Here is a 14854-nt window from a genome sequence, read left to right as displayed (position 1 = left end):
GAATTGTATATTTCTGTATTTCCACTCTATTTACTTCTCAGGTTATTTTTGTTTATGGCAAATGATGATGGTTTATCCATTTGGACAGCAATGGTTTTCATTTGCTTTTTGATGGATGATGGTGCACGTGATACACTGTGTGGGGGGCTGTTCTAGTCAAATGGCTACAGTTTGAGGACCACGTCCCTGGGCACCCCAGCTCCCAGCCTCATTCCCCCAACCCCCCTCTACACGAGGTCTCAATGCCCACACTTTGGTTTGTTCAGTCAACAATTCATTTTATTGGTGCCCACCCCAGAATGGGTAGGGCCACAGAATTTACAAGAGGAGACTCAGATTCAGTCCATGCCTGAAAGTGAAATCTGGGGGTAGGGGGTACAGACACACAGACAGCCACACATCTGGCATCTGGTAGCAGGGCACAGTCTCACATAGGGTCACTGTGGGCACAGGTAGTCAGGGAAGGCTTCCTGGAGAAGACCTCACAGGGGAAGCAAGGGCCGAGGCAGCCATGAGAGCCTTCGCCTTCTGTACATCTGTGGGCAGGGAACTTTTGAGGCCCATGAACCCAAGGTGAATGCCAAGGGATGGGGGCCTAGAGCTGGCAGGCAGCAGGGCTTCCCTCACGGGTAAGCCCGCCCCACCCCCCATCCTCGGCCTGCACTTGGCCTTCTGCCACACAGGCCCTTTTCTGGGACCCACCACCAGAGTTTTCGAGGCTTCCCTGAGACAGTCCACGCAGACCAGGCTCTCCGCCCAGCCCGCGCCTGGCACCTCACTGCTCCCCGTCGCTACAGCTTTGTCCTAAGTGCTATCTACAGCATGGCTGGTCGTGCTTCCCACTCTGAACAGTCCCAGCAGCCCGCACCCCAGGCCAGGGTTCCCAGGACCCTCTGAGGTGCCCTAGGCGCCTTCTGTGCACCCCAAAGGCAGAGCTCAATCCCAGTCCACCTTAAGGGCTGGGATCTGGAGTGCCTTCCTTTCATTGGTCAGTGGCCCATGGGCGCCCACACCCCTTCCAGTGGGTGTCTACTTGTCAGATGCACAGCGGGCACGTGAACGTGAGCAGAAAGCAGCCTCAGTCCCTGGCCCCGGGGAGCCCCTTGCTTTCCTTAGCACAAAGTTTCTATGGCAGGGGAACCAAGAGGGCTGGGCAGCCGGGGCTCTGACGTCAGTCTGCCCTCGGGCGGCTTCTCCATTCTCGGGGCAGTAGGGAGAGGGCCCACAACAGACCGACCCCGAAAGCAGAATAAGCAGGTGCAAAACCAAGTATTTTTCTATTCTGGGGCTGGGTTGGGCTTGCCCCTTGTACCTCCTTCATGGGCCAGGGATCCCACCTGCAGAAAGTCCCGGTGCTGACAAATGACAGGGAGAGGGGATTCCCGGAGTGAGTCCTCACTACAGTCCCCTGGCCCGGGGCAGGTGGGGGTGGGTGGAGGCAGGCAGGAGGCCCTGGCAGTTGTTCCTCAACAGGAGGGGCGCAGTGGGTAGTAGGTGGGTGGAATGGGTGGCTTTAGGCCCCCACCGTCAGTCTGGCCTCAGACTTCGAAGGGCTAGAAGAGGTATTTGCGGCAGGATTCAGTCCCACACTTGCATTCAATACGGACCCGCTTCTTGGGGGAGCCGGGGAGCCCGGCCAGGCCAAAGTTGGAGTCCATGCGGGTGCTCTCCATGTCCACGGGGTCCACTGTGGAGTCACAGCCAGGGAGGGCGGGAGGGGGGAGGGGACTTGTTAGAAGGCCTAGGTGCAGTGTCCCGCTGCCCCTTTACCATGAGACCCAGGGAGCTTGGGGGCTGGGGGCAGGTCTGGGATCTGGGTCAGGAGGGGGTCATGGAGTTGGTGGCTTGGGGCTAGGGCAGGGCTCAGTACCAGAGGGTGTTCAAGTGTTAGGAAGATGGCCAGGGATTGGGGGTTGTGGGGGAAGCAGGGGGCTCGGGGAGAACGAGGAGGGTTGTGTCAGGCAGAGGTCCAGGAATAAAGGGTCACCTGGGCATCCAGAAGGGCATCTGAACTCTCCTGCCAAAGATCCCCCCTTGAGTGTCTCAGAGGTGGCTAGTTTGTCAAGTAGGGGACTGGTTGGAGGCCACAGGGTGTCCAGAGGCTTGGAATGAGGAAGGCCAAAGAGGGTTAGGAGCGGGGAGGGTGGGGGGACTGGGGAAATTCAGACAAGACTGGAGTCAAGAGAAGTGTCTTAACTCTCGAGCTAAATATCCTCCCCCAGGAGTCTTAGGAGAAGTTGGTACGAGTGTCTCAGGTTGGGGTCCAGAGGTTGGGAATGAAGGGACCTCCCCAAGGGGCGGGCAGGGTTCCAGGAGTCGAAATGGGAACGGGGAGTCAAAAAGAGCATCTTAAAGTTCCTCGGGGAGGGGTCCTCATGTCCCATGTCACTGTGTGCCCCTGCCCCCGGTCCCTTGCCCCCCCCACCTTGCATATTGTAATCAAATGTGAGCTCCTCGCCTGCCCGGATGGTTCTTGTGGCAAAGAAAGCGATGCGGGGAAGCCGCTCATCAAGGTTGTCTATGAAGACGTTGTACACCTGGAGGTTGGGGTCACACTGGGACAAAAAGAACAGCAGGAGGTTGAGTGAGGAGGGGCCCAGCCTGCTCCTCCCGCCCACCCGCCCGCCTGCGGGGTACCCACACTGTGGTTGACAAAGTGGGAGATGTTGCCATAATAGGCGGCATCCACGGTATACACGTCCTCCACGTAGTCCAGATCGAAGAGGTATGTGGCGCCCTGGCGGTCGTAGATCTGACCCCGACGCTCCGCCTCCTCTGAGGTAATGATCTGGGGAGGGGAATTGGCCAGGAAGGCTCAGGAAAGCCAGCAGGACAAGAACGAGGGAGCAGGGAGGCGCCCCACCCCTGCAGCCAGCTCAGCAGGGACGGCAGGCATGGGCACAGGGGCTGTCAGCCCTTCTTGGGGCCGGGCCTCAGCTGCCCACCACCCATCCCTCCTCGGGCCTCTGGATGGTCTGGAGGGTCTCCCAATAGTGGGGGGAGACTGGCCACAAGCTCCAGTAGGGACACAGACACCCCCTGCATCATGAGAGACCCAGCGGCGAGAGGAGAGTGGGGAAGAACGAGGCTGACTGATGGAGGGCAGGCGGGCCTGAGGCCCTGCAGCACCCAGCACAAGGGGAGGGCCTGCGGGCCATGCACACAGCAGTGGGCAGGACACGGAAACTGAGAAGGAAGGGCCCGGGGCTGGCAGGGAAAGGGAGAATGAAGGGGGCAGAGGCTCAGACAGGAGGCCAAAGGCAGAAAGTAAGAAACACAGACAGAAGCTTAACATGAAAGACCCAGGTTGGAGAGAAGACCAAGACCCCTTCGAGTCTCAGGTTGCAAGCAAGAGGCGAAGGCCAAAAAGTCACAAAGAAGATGAAAGAGGAGAGAGGAGCTCGGGTGAGAACCCCTCCGTCAGCCCTGAGTCTGCGCAGTGCCAACAACTGGTATTGAAGACAGTAGGAAGCATCACCGCTGTCCTAGTGAGCACGCGGCTGCTCCGCCATCCCAGCCCTGACCTGTCCTTGCCCCCCAAATGCTGTCGCTCCGCTCCACACGTCACCCCAGCCCGTCCTGTCCCTCTTCTCCGTAGCTCATGGACCCCCTCAGACCCCCTAGAGCCAACCACAGCCTTCTGGTAACCCCCAAGTGTAGCAAGTGTGCCTGTGTCTGGGTGAGGGTCCCAGGGTACCCAAGACTGCCCACTTCTCAGCCTGGGGTCCCTCCAGACAAGGCGTAGCTAGTTCTCCATTCCCAGGTTCCTGCCTGCCCCTCAGACACGGGCAGACTCGCAAGAAATGCTTGTATTCTGCTGTGCCCAGCGACCTGTGCTCTGTGCAGCTGTGGTCCTGTGGGCACCTCGGACACTCGCCCCTCCCTCACCCCGGCTTTTGGCTCTCTCCCTTCACTGAAGACCCACGGCCCATCACCAGCCCCCTGCCAGACACTGGGTCCGCCCCACTGGCCACCTTCCTTGCTCACCCTCGTGCCAGCCAGTGGCCACGCTCTTCCTACTTTTAAATCTGTCCCCGTCTGTCTTGACCAACCTCCATCTGTGCCAGTCGGAATGGCCAAGCTAGAGTCCTGTCTCCTGCCTGCCTCTTAGACCGTCACCTGCAGCCTCCGCTCCCTGCCGGATACTGATCAACAACACCTTTAGAAGACCCTCGGGTCGCTCTGCTCACTGACCCACACTCCAGCTCTTCCCTCAGAAACCTGGCTCCCTTACACCCCAAATATTTACTCGTTCACTCATTCATTCAGTGGCTTTAGATGAGGCTTACCCTGTGTCTGGTCCCAGCACTCAAGAATCAGAGTCTGCTGGGCGGACATGGGAACCAAACTTGGCCCTGGCCCTCGGGGGTCAGTTTAGTAGGAGAGTCACAGGGACCAAGCTGAATCCTGTCCCTCACGGGTCAGTCTGGTGACAGAGAGGGACTCAGGCACCCCCAGTGCTTAGTTTGGGAGGCAATGGAAACGAGACACCTCTAACGCAAGCTGCAGATCATAAAAGGGCTTTGACACCGAGCTGAAGAGTGAGGACTCTCCTAAGGGACAGCAGCGTTCTGAGGAGAAGGTCAAGGCCTGCTTCGTTCCACCTCCCGGAGAGCGCATTCCTCCTGCGGCTCAGCTGCAGCAGACGCCCCTTCTCTGTAGTGTTCCCAAACCTCCCATTCGCTACCTACCCACTGCAGCTGCTCTGAAGCCCTGGGGTCAAAGGGCAGCCCCCACTGGGCTCAGGAGCCTACTGGGTAGAGTCTGACCCAACTGTTTCCTTTCAGCCCCTCCCCAACCCGAGGGAATGCCCCCAGCCTCCCCAGTCCGCTCTTCTGGCTGTTCTGCCCCTGCCTGCTCTGCATCTCACCAAGAGGGAGTCGCACTGCACGCCCTCCCGGCACAAACCATCCCTTCTCTCTGCGGTTAGTCCCGCTCTGTAGGGCTGGGCCACCCTGAGAACGGGAGGGCAAATCAGTCCATGCCCCCCTCCCCGCCCTCTAGCAGCTCTCCCCAGTGACTGGAGGACATGGGCTATGAGTTGGCAGCTTGGAAAGGGTGCTGACATGAATGGGAATCAGAAGATTCAAAGGCCTGTTGCTGCTCTGCCTCCTCCTGGATATGAGATCCTGAATGTTCTCTCCCTGTGCCTGTTTCCTCAGCCAAAAACAACAGAAAACAAAACCCCACCAGGTCTGGTAGGGCACTAGTTTTAGACAATTGTTTTTTTTGTTTGTTTTTGTTTTGTTTCCCACTTGACTAGCTTAATGGCTCTGAGCACTTTACTATACCACTCTGGGCCTCAATTTTCTCATCTGTAGAATGGGGATGACAATGGCAACAATCCTAGCCTGATGGGCTGTTAAGATTCAGCGAGGGGGGTGGACAGGTGGCTCAGTTGGTTTGAGCGTGAGCTCTGGGCAATGGGGCTGCCGGTTTGATTCCCACATGAGCCAGCGAGCTGCACCCTCCACAACTAGAATGAAGTCAGTGAGCTGCCGCTCAGCTCCTGGGTGGCCAGATGGCTCAGTTGCTTGGAACGCGGGCTCTCAACCACAAGGTTGACGATTCGATTCCTCAACTGCTGCAAAGGATGGTGGGCTGTGCCCCCTGCAACTAACAACGGCAACTGGACCTGGAGCTGAGCTGCGTCCTCCACAACTAAGATTGAAAGGACAACAACTTGACTTGGAAAAGTCCTGGAAGTACACACCGTTCCCCAATAAAATCTTAAAAAAAAAAAAAAGGATTCAGCAAGATCAGGGATGTGAAAGGTGTTTCTGGTTTGGTTTTAGTTCAGACACCAAGCAGTGTTAGGCGGGGTTGAGTCCTGTATCTTGTCAAAATCTAAGATGCTCCCTTATTTTATGGGCCCTTTCCCAAGACAGGAAAAACTGCTGCTGATTAAATGATGATACGCCATCATTTAATTAAACAAATGGAGACTCACCGTCACTTCGGAGTTGTTAAAATACAAAGAAAATGCATGTTTAGAATGGATAAAACAGGCTACTGTTCTCTGTTGGGTGAGGATGGGGATGTTTTGAGGGCAGGTGCAAAGATGCAAAGGAGAGGAAGGGCGGCTCAGGTGGCGGGGCTGTCCATGCAGAGATGGAGGCAGCAAAGAACAGTGTCCAGGCTGCGAAACGACAGTGTGGGGAACAGGGATGGGGCATGTGCCCTCCATGATGTAACACCAACTAGGGTTTGGGACAGCACCACGTAATTAATATTTCTGCAATGAAACTTATGAACATTCACACCAAGTGGGATAAAAAAGCCTATGAATGGGTCCATATCAGGCCCAGTTAGGTTTTATAGCCAGATGGGTTACAAAAATTTGTTATCTGAATTTTGGGATGTAATGGCTAACATTTATTGAAGACTTACTATATACTGAACACTTTTTAAGTGCTTCACACACGACAATTCATTTAGTTCTTGTAACAAGTGTATGAGATGGGTGCCACCGTGTTTCCCCGAGAATAAGCCCTAGCTGGACAATGAGCTGTAATGCGTCTTTTGCAGCAAGAATTCTTATAAGGCCCAGTATATTATATCATATTACATTGTATTTACTATATTGTATTATATTATATATTATAGAACCAGTCTTATAGCAAAATAAGACCGGGTCTTATATTAATTTTTGTTCCAAAAGACACATTGGAGCTGATTGTCCGGCTAGGTCTTATTTTCGGGGAAACACGGTATTGTCATTCCCATTCCACAGATTAGGCAACTGAGACACCAGGAAGTGAAGTGACTACTGATGAGTGGTGGAACTGGGGTTCAACCTTGGGCAGCCAGGCCCCGGGTTCCACCTCCTGCCCACTTTGCTGTGCTGCCTGCTCACGGGGGATACAGGAAGATGAGTTGTCTCTGGCAGGGTTTGGGGGCCTCTGTTGCCATCAGGAGGCTCCACAGGTCTAAGGGTGTTGGAGGGGGGTCTGGAAGTTGCTGAATGTGGCATCAGGCCAAGAAATAGCTCAGAGAGAATGTGGACAGTGGGAAGAGTGAAGACAGGGAGCCAGAGGGTCTCTGGAAATCCCAATGGTCACAGCATAGAGGAGTAAGGACACTAGGGAAGAGCAGCCAGGAAAGTTCCCAGCCCAGGGGACTCGGGGGTGCCTGGAGGCTGCACTCTTCCTTCTCCTCCCGTCAGGACAGTAGAATGAGGTTGGAGATTCTACCTGCCCTGGACTTCCTCTAGGACTGTCAGGCTCGTGTGGGGTCGGGACACCTCCTCCTCCAGACAGTCAGGGGCTCTGGAGTACACACATGCACTCCTCCAGACGGGTGACACCCCTCTGGGATGTTAACACCTCCTCTCCATTGTCAATGTCCCTCTGAGGTCAGGACACTGAGCGTGTGGACGATTCCTCCAGGCTGTCAGAGCCCTGATCTCCTTGACTGTCCAATCCCTCTGGGCTACACACACTTCTTGCTCCTGACTGTCAGGGTGGTGTGGATGTGGACACTTCCTAAGCCAGACCAGCAGGGTCCTCTGGAGAGTGGAGAGCTTGCTCTCCCCAAGATCACTCTGGGATGTGGACACATCTCCCTGCAGTGTCCTGATCCCGCTGAGATGGGGCCACCTCCTCCTCCTTCCAGATTGTGAGGTCCTATGACGTATGGATATTTCCTCCACCAGACCACCAGGAGTATCTGGGGTATGGACACGGCCTCACCCAGACTGCCAGGCTCCTCTGCAGTGTGGACTGCTCTGCCTCTAGACCAGGAGTGTCCAAACTTTTTTCAACATTTTTTACCAAGGGCCATATTCAGTAAAATACACAAAGAGCCAGGCCACTCACTCGAGGAGAAGTACGTAATGCCTCACCTGGTTTATTTAAGTAAACTAAATATATTTTTGGAATTTGCTGCGGGCCAATTAACAATGGATTGCGGGCCACAGTTGGCCCGCGGGTCACAGTTTGGACACCCCTGGTCTAGACTGTCTCTTCCCCAGGGGGCTCCGAACAACCCTCTCTACTTTAGAGTTTGTCCGAGCGAGAGTCTCGCCTCTCTGTCAGTGTAATTACTACAGCGTGGACATCCCCAGGCCAATTTCTGTCACTTCCTAACCATAGCAAGCCCTAAGAGATCTGCGGAAATATGGAGCAATTTGGGGTTGTCACCATGACAGGGCATACTCATGGATTTACGTGGTCCAGGAATGTTAAAGGTTCCCCAATACATGAGAGGGTCCTGCCTAACAAAGAACTGCCCGACCCCAAATGCCCACTGCCTTCCACCTTAGCATGTGAGACTTGCCATTGCAGACACTTGCTATTCACTCAAACCCCGTTTGTTTTCCATCTGGGCACACGGCTACATCTCACTTCCCAGCCTCCCCTGCACTGAGAGGTAAGGCCAGTGACTCGGATCCAGCCATATGGGCAGAAGTGAGGTACGTTGTGTCCAGGCCTGGCCCATTAGAAACGTGCCCTTCTCCCCCACTCTCGGCCCATGCTCCAGGCCAAGCTGAGGAGCAGAGGCAGTTCTGAGGCTCCCAGGCGTGGCAAAGGCACAGGAGGGACAGCCTGGGTGGCCGTGCGGCTGTGTGGAAGGACAGCGGTCAAACACCCGTGGCAGGCTGTGACAGGAACAGACTTGTCATGTGAAAGCCACTAAGGTTTGCGGTTTGTGAGGTACAGCAGCTAGACCGCCTCAGACAGCTGGCCTTTCCCCCGTGTCCACAAGTCTAAGGAGGAAGCAGCCAACGTCCGCAAGTCATGTCTGTGTCCTACCCCAGACTATTCCTTTGTGCAGATTAATAAAAGGTGCTCCTTCCAGGCAGACACTGCTTAGCAATAATCTGGACCCTTGTAAAAGGAGAAGAGGAAGTGCCTTTTCAGGTGACAAAACCCTGTGCAGACCACACTGCCCATTAAAAGGAACGCTGCCTGCATTTTCGCTCCCACTCTCCTCTTTGCTAGGTATCCTCATGAAGTCAACCCAGTCCAGAAGTGTTTCCACGTGCATTTAACTCCCAGCTTGGAACCCGCTGCCCTGCCAAGGTATCCCTAGCACTTATGTTAAACACCCCCCAACACCCTTCCCCCAGGGACAGCGGGGAAGCTGCAGGCACACAGTGAGGAGAGCCGGGCACACACACGGGGGAACACACGGCCCTGTCTCCCTACCTCTCCCACGTACTCCATGACGAAGCTGTTCTTGCGGATCTTCTCCAGCGTGCGGACGCCCCAGCCACGCCCATCATCCGTGCGGAAGATGCAGAGGTCGTAGCGGATGCCCTTCTGCACCACGCGGTTGGGGCATTCATACCCGCAGCTGCAGCGGGAGTTGCACTCGTAGATGGGCAGCCCGGCTCGCAGCCGCACCTGGCCCTGGTCATTGTAGGCAAACTTATGCAGCGATGCCCCAGGGCAGCAGCCTCCAACAGGTGCCCACAGACAGTCCTGGCACTCGCAGCCCACGGCCACCTGGTTGAGGGTGATGCCCTCCCCAACACGGTACTCGTTGATGTACACAAAGGCCCGTGGGGGGCCATCCAGGTCCACCTCGTTCTCCACGGTGATGCGTCCCAGGTGGTTGCGCTTGGCATTGAGCTCCTGCTCCCAGCGCCGGAGCGCCCGCCTCTGCTTGGCCTTTTGCACCAGGTAGTTGGCCAAGCTTGGGTCCAGGTGCCGGGGTGGCTTTGACCGGTGGTGCCGCCGGAGCAGCTCTCGTTCTAAGTCCTTGTGGAACTGCTTGAGAATGCGCACACACTTGAGGTTCTGCCGTGGCTCCCAGGTGCTCTCTGACTCTGGGTAGCCACGCCATTTTACCAGGTAATACTCCTGTTCCTGTTGGTGGGGGCAGGGGGGTGGGGGCACCATAAGTGGCGAGACCCTTGGGCCATCCCAAAGCCAGTGGATGACACCCAAACCACTCCCCACCCTTGCCTGGAATGACTTCATGCAGTGGGTAAAAAGCACGCAATAAAGTCAGGATCGCTAGGTTCAAATCCTGCTCTCCTTACCGTCTAAATGCCAACTTTTAATTTAATCTCCCAAACTACTCCCTGCTCTGTTTTCCCCATCATCAGCTCCTTCTTTCTAACTGTTCAGGCCTCAGGTCTTGGAGTCATTCTTGATTCCTTTTTCTCACTCCACACTTATCTACCCTCAGCAAATCCTGTCAGCCCCACCTTCAGACTCCATCCAGAATCGGACCACTTTCAACCGTCCTCGCTGGCCTGGACTTGGGCAGTCGCCTCCCCACTGGTACCCCTGCTTCCACCCTTGCCCCTATAGTCTGTTCTCTACAAAGCAGCCAGAGGGACCTTTTCTTCCTGAGAGGCAGCTATAGAATAGTTTAACTACAAAGTTGCTAGCTAGTAACTACACAGTAACTAGTTACAAATTCTGAACCTGCCACTCCCGAACTGTGTGGCCTTGGGCAAGTTATTTAACTTTGCTGGGCCTTAGTTTCCTCATATGTAAATAAGGAAAAAAAGTTAACATTTTTCTAGCATTCATTATGTAGCACATACTGTTGTAAGCAACTTACATGTATTATTAACGAATTTAAGCCTCACCATTCTAGACGAGGCAGATACTACTAAGCAGCCCCATTTACAGATGAGGAAAATGAAGTACAGAGAGTTTAGGCAAGAATACCGGGGCTGCACGGCCAGGATTTGAACCCAAGCCTGCTGGCTCCAGTCTGTTCTCTTAACTATCTTGCTATTACCCCTTCTGGCCACGATAACAGTTCCCATTTCAGTGTTGCTGGGGAAATTAAATGAGTTTCTGAGAGGAAGTGCCTGGCACTCTGAAAGTGCTCAAGAACCGTTAGCTATCCTCATCTCCACTCCTCAGCTCAGCAGCTCAATCTTTGCAGTTGGTTTGTATTCTTAGGGAGGTAGGAGGGGAGACTGATTTGGAGATTCATCCTGGCTCCTGCCTCCCTCAGAAAGCCACGTAGTTTCCCCACCAGTAAGGTGAGGATGAGAAGAGAGCCTACTAATCCTATTTTTTTAAGATCAGAGGAGAAAAGGGTACTAGACTTAGCAGAGGGATCACTTCATAAATTATATAAATGCCTAACCACCGCGTTGTACACTTGGAAGTAATATAAAATAATATTGAATGTCAACTATAAATAAAAATATATACATATGTATAGTCCCAGGATATAAAGTACAGCATACGGGATATTGTCAATGGTATTGTAATAGCTATGTACAGTGTCAAGATGGGTAGTAGACTTGTTGGGGTTATCACTATATAAGGGGTGTAGATGTCTAATCACTATGTTGTTTTATACACCGGAAACTAAGATAGATAGAGAAAATTCCCTTCGGAAACAGATGTAGGCAGTGGGGGTTAAGGGGGCAGGAAGCCAGCTTCCTTGAGACACCCCCAGCCCCAGCCATGGTCACCCCAGACTCACGCGGATCTTCTTGTAATCGCACAGGTACTCGACTTCAAAGTCATAGAAATTCCTCTTGGAGATGCCGAGAGCAGGGCAGGAGAGCTTGGCCAAACGGCACAGGTCCTGTAGCTGATTCCAAGAAGACTTGCAACACACACTACAGCCTAAAACAAGGGGGCCAGAAGAACAATTACTGGGCATCCTGGCGAGCCCAGGGGTCAAAGAGTACCCCAAATCCTTCCTGGCACTTCCAAAGGACGGCCTCAGAGTCAGTGAAATTTAATCCACAGGCCTTCCCAATGCTAAGACCTTTATACTACAAAAATGTGTCACTACCTTCAACCGCAAGGCTCACTGTCCAAGGCTACTCCTGGTGGCAGACCTCAAAGTAGGACCTGCTGCATGGATTGTCCTAAAGGAATTTATTCCCAGAGCTTCCAACTCCCTCTATACCATTCCTAAACCTGCCTGAAAACCTGCCTAACGTTCAGGACCTAATCCTCCTCCTCCACACTGTGCAAAAGAAACACCTCTCCACCCCCTCAGTAGGGTGCAGTGCCCCAAGGGCCTAGATGGGATGGGGTTAAAACCTCCAGGGCACCAAACATACGGGAAAGACTGGTCCACAATCCGTGAGGCCAGATGTGTTTTGAAATTGTTTTTTTTTTCTTTTTTTTCACAAGTGCAGTTCAGGTATTTCCCATATATTACCTAACACCCTCAGTGTGGTCAGGGGCTTCAAGCCATAATCAAGTACTTTAATAATTCTGAAGCAAGAGTCTGAATTTTCACATTAAATAGGAGAAATAAAGATGCTAGATAGCCGCACTGAATAGTTCCACCTTACAGTCTAGTTTTTCCACTAAATGGTGCCAAACTTTAGTTTTCAATGCTTTTTAGATTTCAGAATTATGAATAAGAGATTGTGGAGTGGTATCAGATTACAGGAAGCCTCCTTAAAGATTAGTCCTGGTGCCTTAAACCCACACGGTATATTTTTTCACATTACATTTTGACTTTCTCTGTCTCATCCACATTTCTGTGAAGGGTAAAGCTTGCCCAAAGGAATTCAGAAACAGGCAAAACATTAATAGGTTAGGGACAATAATGCTTTTAATTATACCTGGAATATTTCTGGGGCTACCAAAAATTTTCAAGACAGATTTTTTGTTTAAAGCCTTCTGATTCAAAGATTCAAGGCACATTCTTAATGTGCTTTAGAAGCCATTTTATCAGATCATTTCACAGAACACTTATTCCAAATGTAGTCAGTCCTCATCCTGTTAGTATTTTCTACCTCCCATTACAAAAATCAAACATTTAAACTCATGACGAAATGCTCTAGATGTCAATCTAAAAATGTACAAGAGCTTTGCAAAATTATTTTGTGTGCACTCCCCCCACACAGAGGCAGGCCTAGTGGAGATTCGGCCTGTGCCCACGCTTTCCTCTCTCTGTGACGTCTCTCCCTTTCAACCCCCTTAACTTACATTTGAAACCCCATTAAAGTGGTCCCAGCTCACATCTCCAGCTGCTGGTGCCCCACTGACCACAGGTGGACTCTCCTACCCCGCAGAGGTCCCCATCACACTTGTGGAACCCATTATTCCCGCAGCTTTCCTCACCCAGAGGAGCCCACCCCCCAACATACTGAGAAAGTCACCCCTTTTCCCCTGCACACGAGGGAGTCCAGCTCTCCCATTCAGGAAGCCCCCTGCCCATCTTCCTGGGGGAGTCCTCTCTACTGTAGACCCTTCCCCCATCAGGCTGAGAGTAAATACTCTCCCCCCCAAGATTCCCCTGTCCCCCCACTCTGAAAATAAGGTCCGTCCCCTTCCGGCGTCTCGCGTGGACACCAAGCGGGTAACGGTCACCGACGGCTGATTTTCCCGCGCGCGGGCGCGGCCTTCCCTACAAGCCCCCGCGCGTGCGCGCGCCGTCCGGTCGCGATGTGAGGCGCGCGCCCCCTTCCCGAGTCCCTACTTCATCCCGCGCCCACCGCCTTCCGAAGCACGCGCCCCCTCCCCTCAGCCCCGCCCAGCCCCGCGCGCGCCAGGCCCGCGCTCCCAGAGCCCCAGCCTTTCGGCGCCGGGCTTTCAGATCCGTGGCTTCGGACGCCAGGGCCCCGAGCCGGCGACGCGACCCCTCCAGCCCACCCGGTCCGGCCACCGGGCCCGCGCCGCTGCCACCACTGCTTCACCTTTTAAATTTTCCGCCATCTTTCCCCACGGCTAACGACATTCGGGCCTAACCGGCCTCGCGAGAAGAGAGCTCGCGCGGGCGTGGCCGAGAACGCTCAGCCTATTGGCCGTGCCGTACGGCAAGCAGCGCCCCCGCGGACCAACCGGCAAGCCGTGACCGGACCCCTCCCGCCACTCTGCTCGGTCTCGAAGGCGGGTGCTCGCCGGCGTTTTCCCAGCGTGCGTCTGGGCGGTCGCGGCGGCGGAGGTTGCTGGAGGCCCTGACTGTCCACCAGCTTGTCTGTCACACTGTCAGCCAATCCCGTTGTCAGTCAGCCAGACGTGGGGGGGATCCTCTGTTCTGTCAGAATCCCAGTTACCACCGTCAGGCAGCCCGTCACCACATTTTAACCCCGAGCAGGCCGTGACTCTCCTCCCGGGTGAACTATGGCCCCAGACTGCTCCTCAGTCTCAAATCAGCCCCGACTTAAATCACACAATGGGTCAGTCATCACAACTGTCTAGTCAGACCCCGCCCCCTTTCATACCGTCAGTCACCAGCAGCAGCCATCCGTGCTCTCGGGCCAGCGGCAAGTCCTTTGAGGCCGACATACAGTGCTTACTAACAACTACACTGCTAGTCAGCCACTCTGTCATTGCCTAAGATTGTGTCTTCTTCACAGTGGCAGTCACTCAAGCATCAGTCTCTCCGTCTATCCTTGCCTGGCATCTGCTCTGAATCCCCCTGGGGAAGTTATCTCACACCCGGCTCAGGCAGCCCTAACCACCAGCCATGCCTGCAGGCAGGCTGCGATTAGGTCTGACCAGACTGGCTGGCATTGTCAGCATCTCATGTAGCTCTGTCAGGCAGTCACACTATCCACTGTTAGTTGTCTATGACTGTTATTCTCCCCTTGTTCCCACTATGATCAGGCAGTGATTCCCTCAGAGAAAATAGTCACAGCAAACTAAAGGTAACGTTAAGCCTCCACACCACCTGTCAGTGGGTCAGCAGTCTGTACTTTCTCAGGGAGGCATGCCCTCCATTGGACAGTCAGTATCCTCTGACCCATCCGGGCAGTTGTGATTCTAACCTCATACAGCCATCGAGTCAGGCAGCTACGCTGATCTTTCTGTTGGTCAGCCAGCCTGTGACTCATTCAGTCTGCCCCTCATCATATTGTCCATCAGTCAGGTAGCCATTCTCAACGACTGAGTACTTGGTCTGTCAAGCGTGCTGTGATTTGGTCAGGGCGGATAGTCAGTCACCAGAGACAGGTGCCTATCAG

The 14854-nt window shown here is 54.0% G+C and overlaps 1 protein-coding gene across 2 annotated transcripts; it reads right to left on the bottom strand.

Moving 5' to 3' along the window:
* Window positions 1–257: 257 nt before the first annotated feature.
* SUV39H1 (SUV39H1 histone lysine methyltransferase) lies at window positions 258–14347 on the bottom strand. Of its 2 annotated transcripts, none has more exons than XM_074323550.1 (6): window positions 14114–14347; window positions 11404–11549; window positions 9150–9812; window positions 2642–2788; window positions 2426–2555; window positions 258–1687 (listed from the first exon to the last, which is right to left on the bottom strand). In XM_074323550.1, exons 1-6 carry the CDS (start codon window positions 14220–14222, stop codon window positions 1554–1556), a joined length of 1329 nt encoding a protein of 442 aa, XP_074179651.1. In that variant the 5' UTR covers window positions 14223–14347; the 3' UTR covers window positions 258–1553. The 2 variants fall into 2 exon arrangements, with proteins under 2 accessions (XP_074179651.1, XP_019569911.1); XM_019714352.2 differs by lacking the exon at window positions 14114–14347 and adding an exon at window positions 13586–13993.
* Between the last annotated feature and the right edge of the window lie 507 nt (window positions 14348–14854).

The sequence above is a fragment of the Rhinolophus sinicus genome, chromosome X (assembly GCF_036562045.2).
Source record: "Rhinolophus sinicus isolate RSC01 chromosome X, ASM3656204v1, whole genome shotgun sequence".
NCBI lineage: Eukaryota > Metazoa > Chordata > Mammalia > Chiroptera > Rhinolophidae > Rhinolophus > Rhinolophus sinicus.
The sequence above is the reverse complement of the archived record's forward strand: the minus strand, read 5'-3'. Positions and strand labels throughout refer to the sequence as shown.

Coding starts and splice junctions, on each gene's coding strand:
- SUV39H1 (XM_074323550.1), bottom strand. CDS start 14,222: ATGACAGAGTGGCTGACTAGCAGTGTAGTTGTTAGTAAGCACTGTATG. Junction 2,556..2,641: donor CCCACTTTGTCAACCACAGT/GTGGGTACCCCG, acceptor TTTTTGTCCCAG/TGTGACCCCAACCTCCAGGT. Junction 1,688..2,425: donor ATTTGATTACAATATGCAAG/GTGGGGGGGGCA, acceptor GTGACTCCACAG/TGGACCCCGTGGACATGGAG.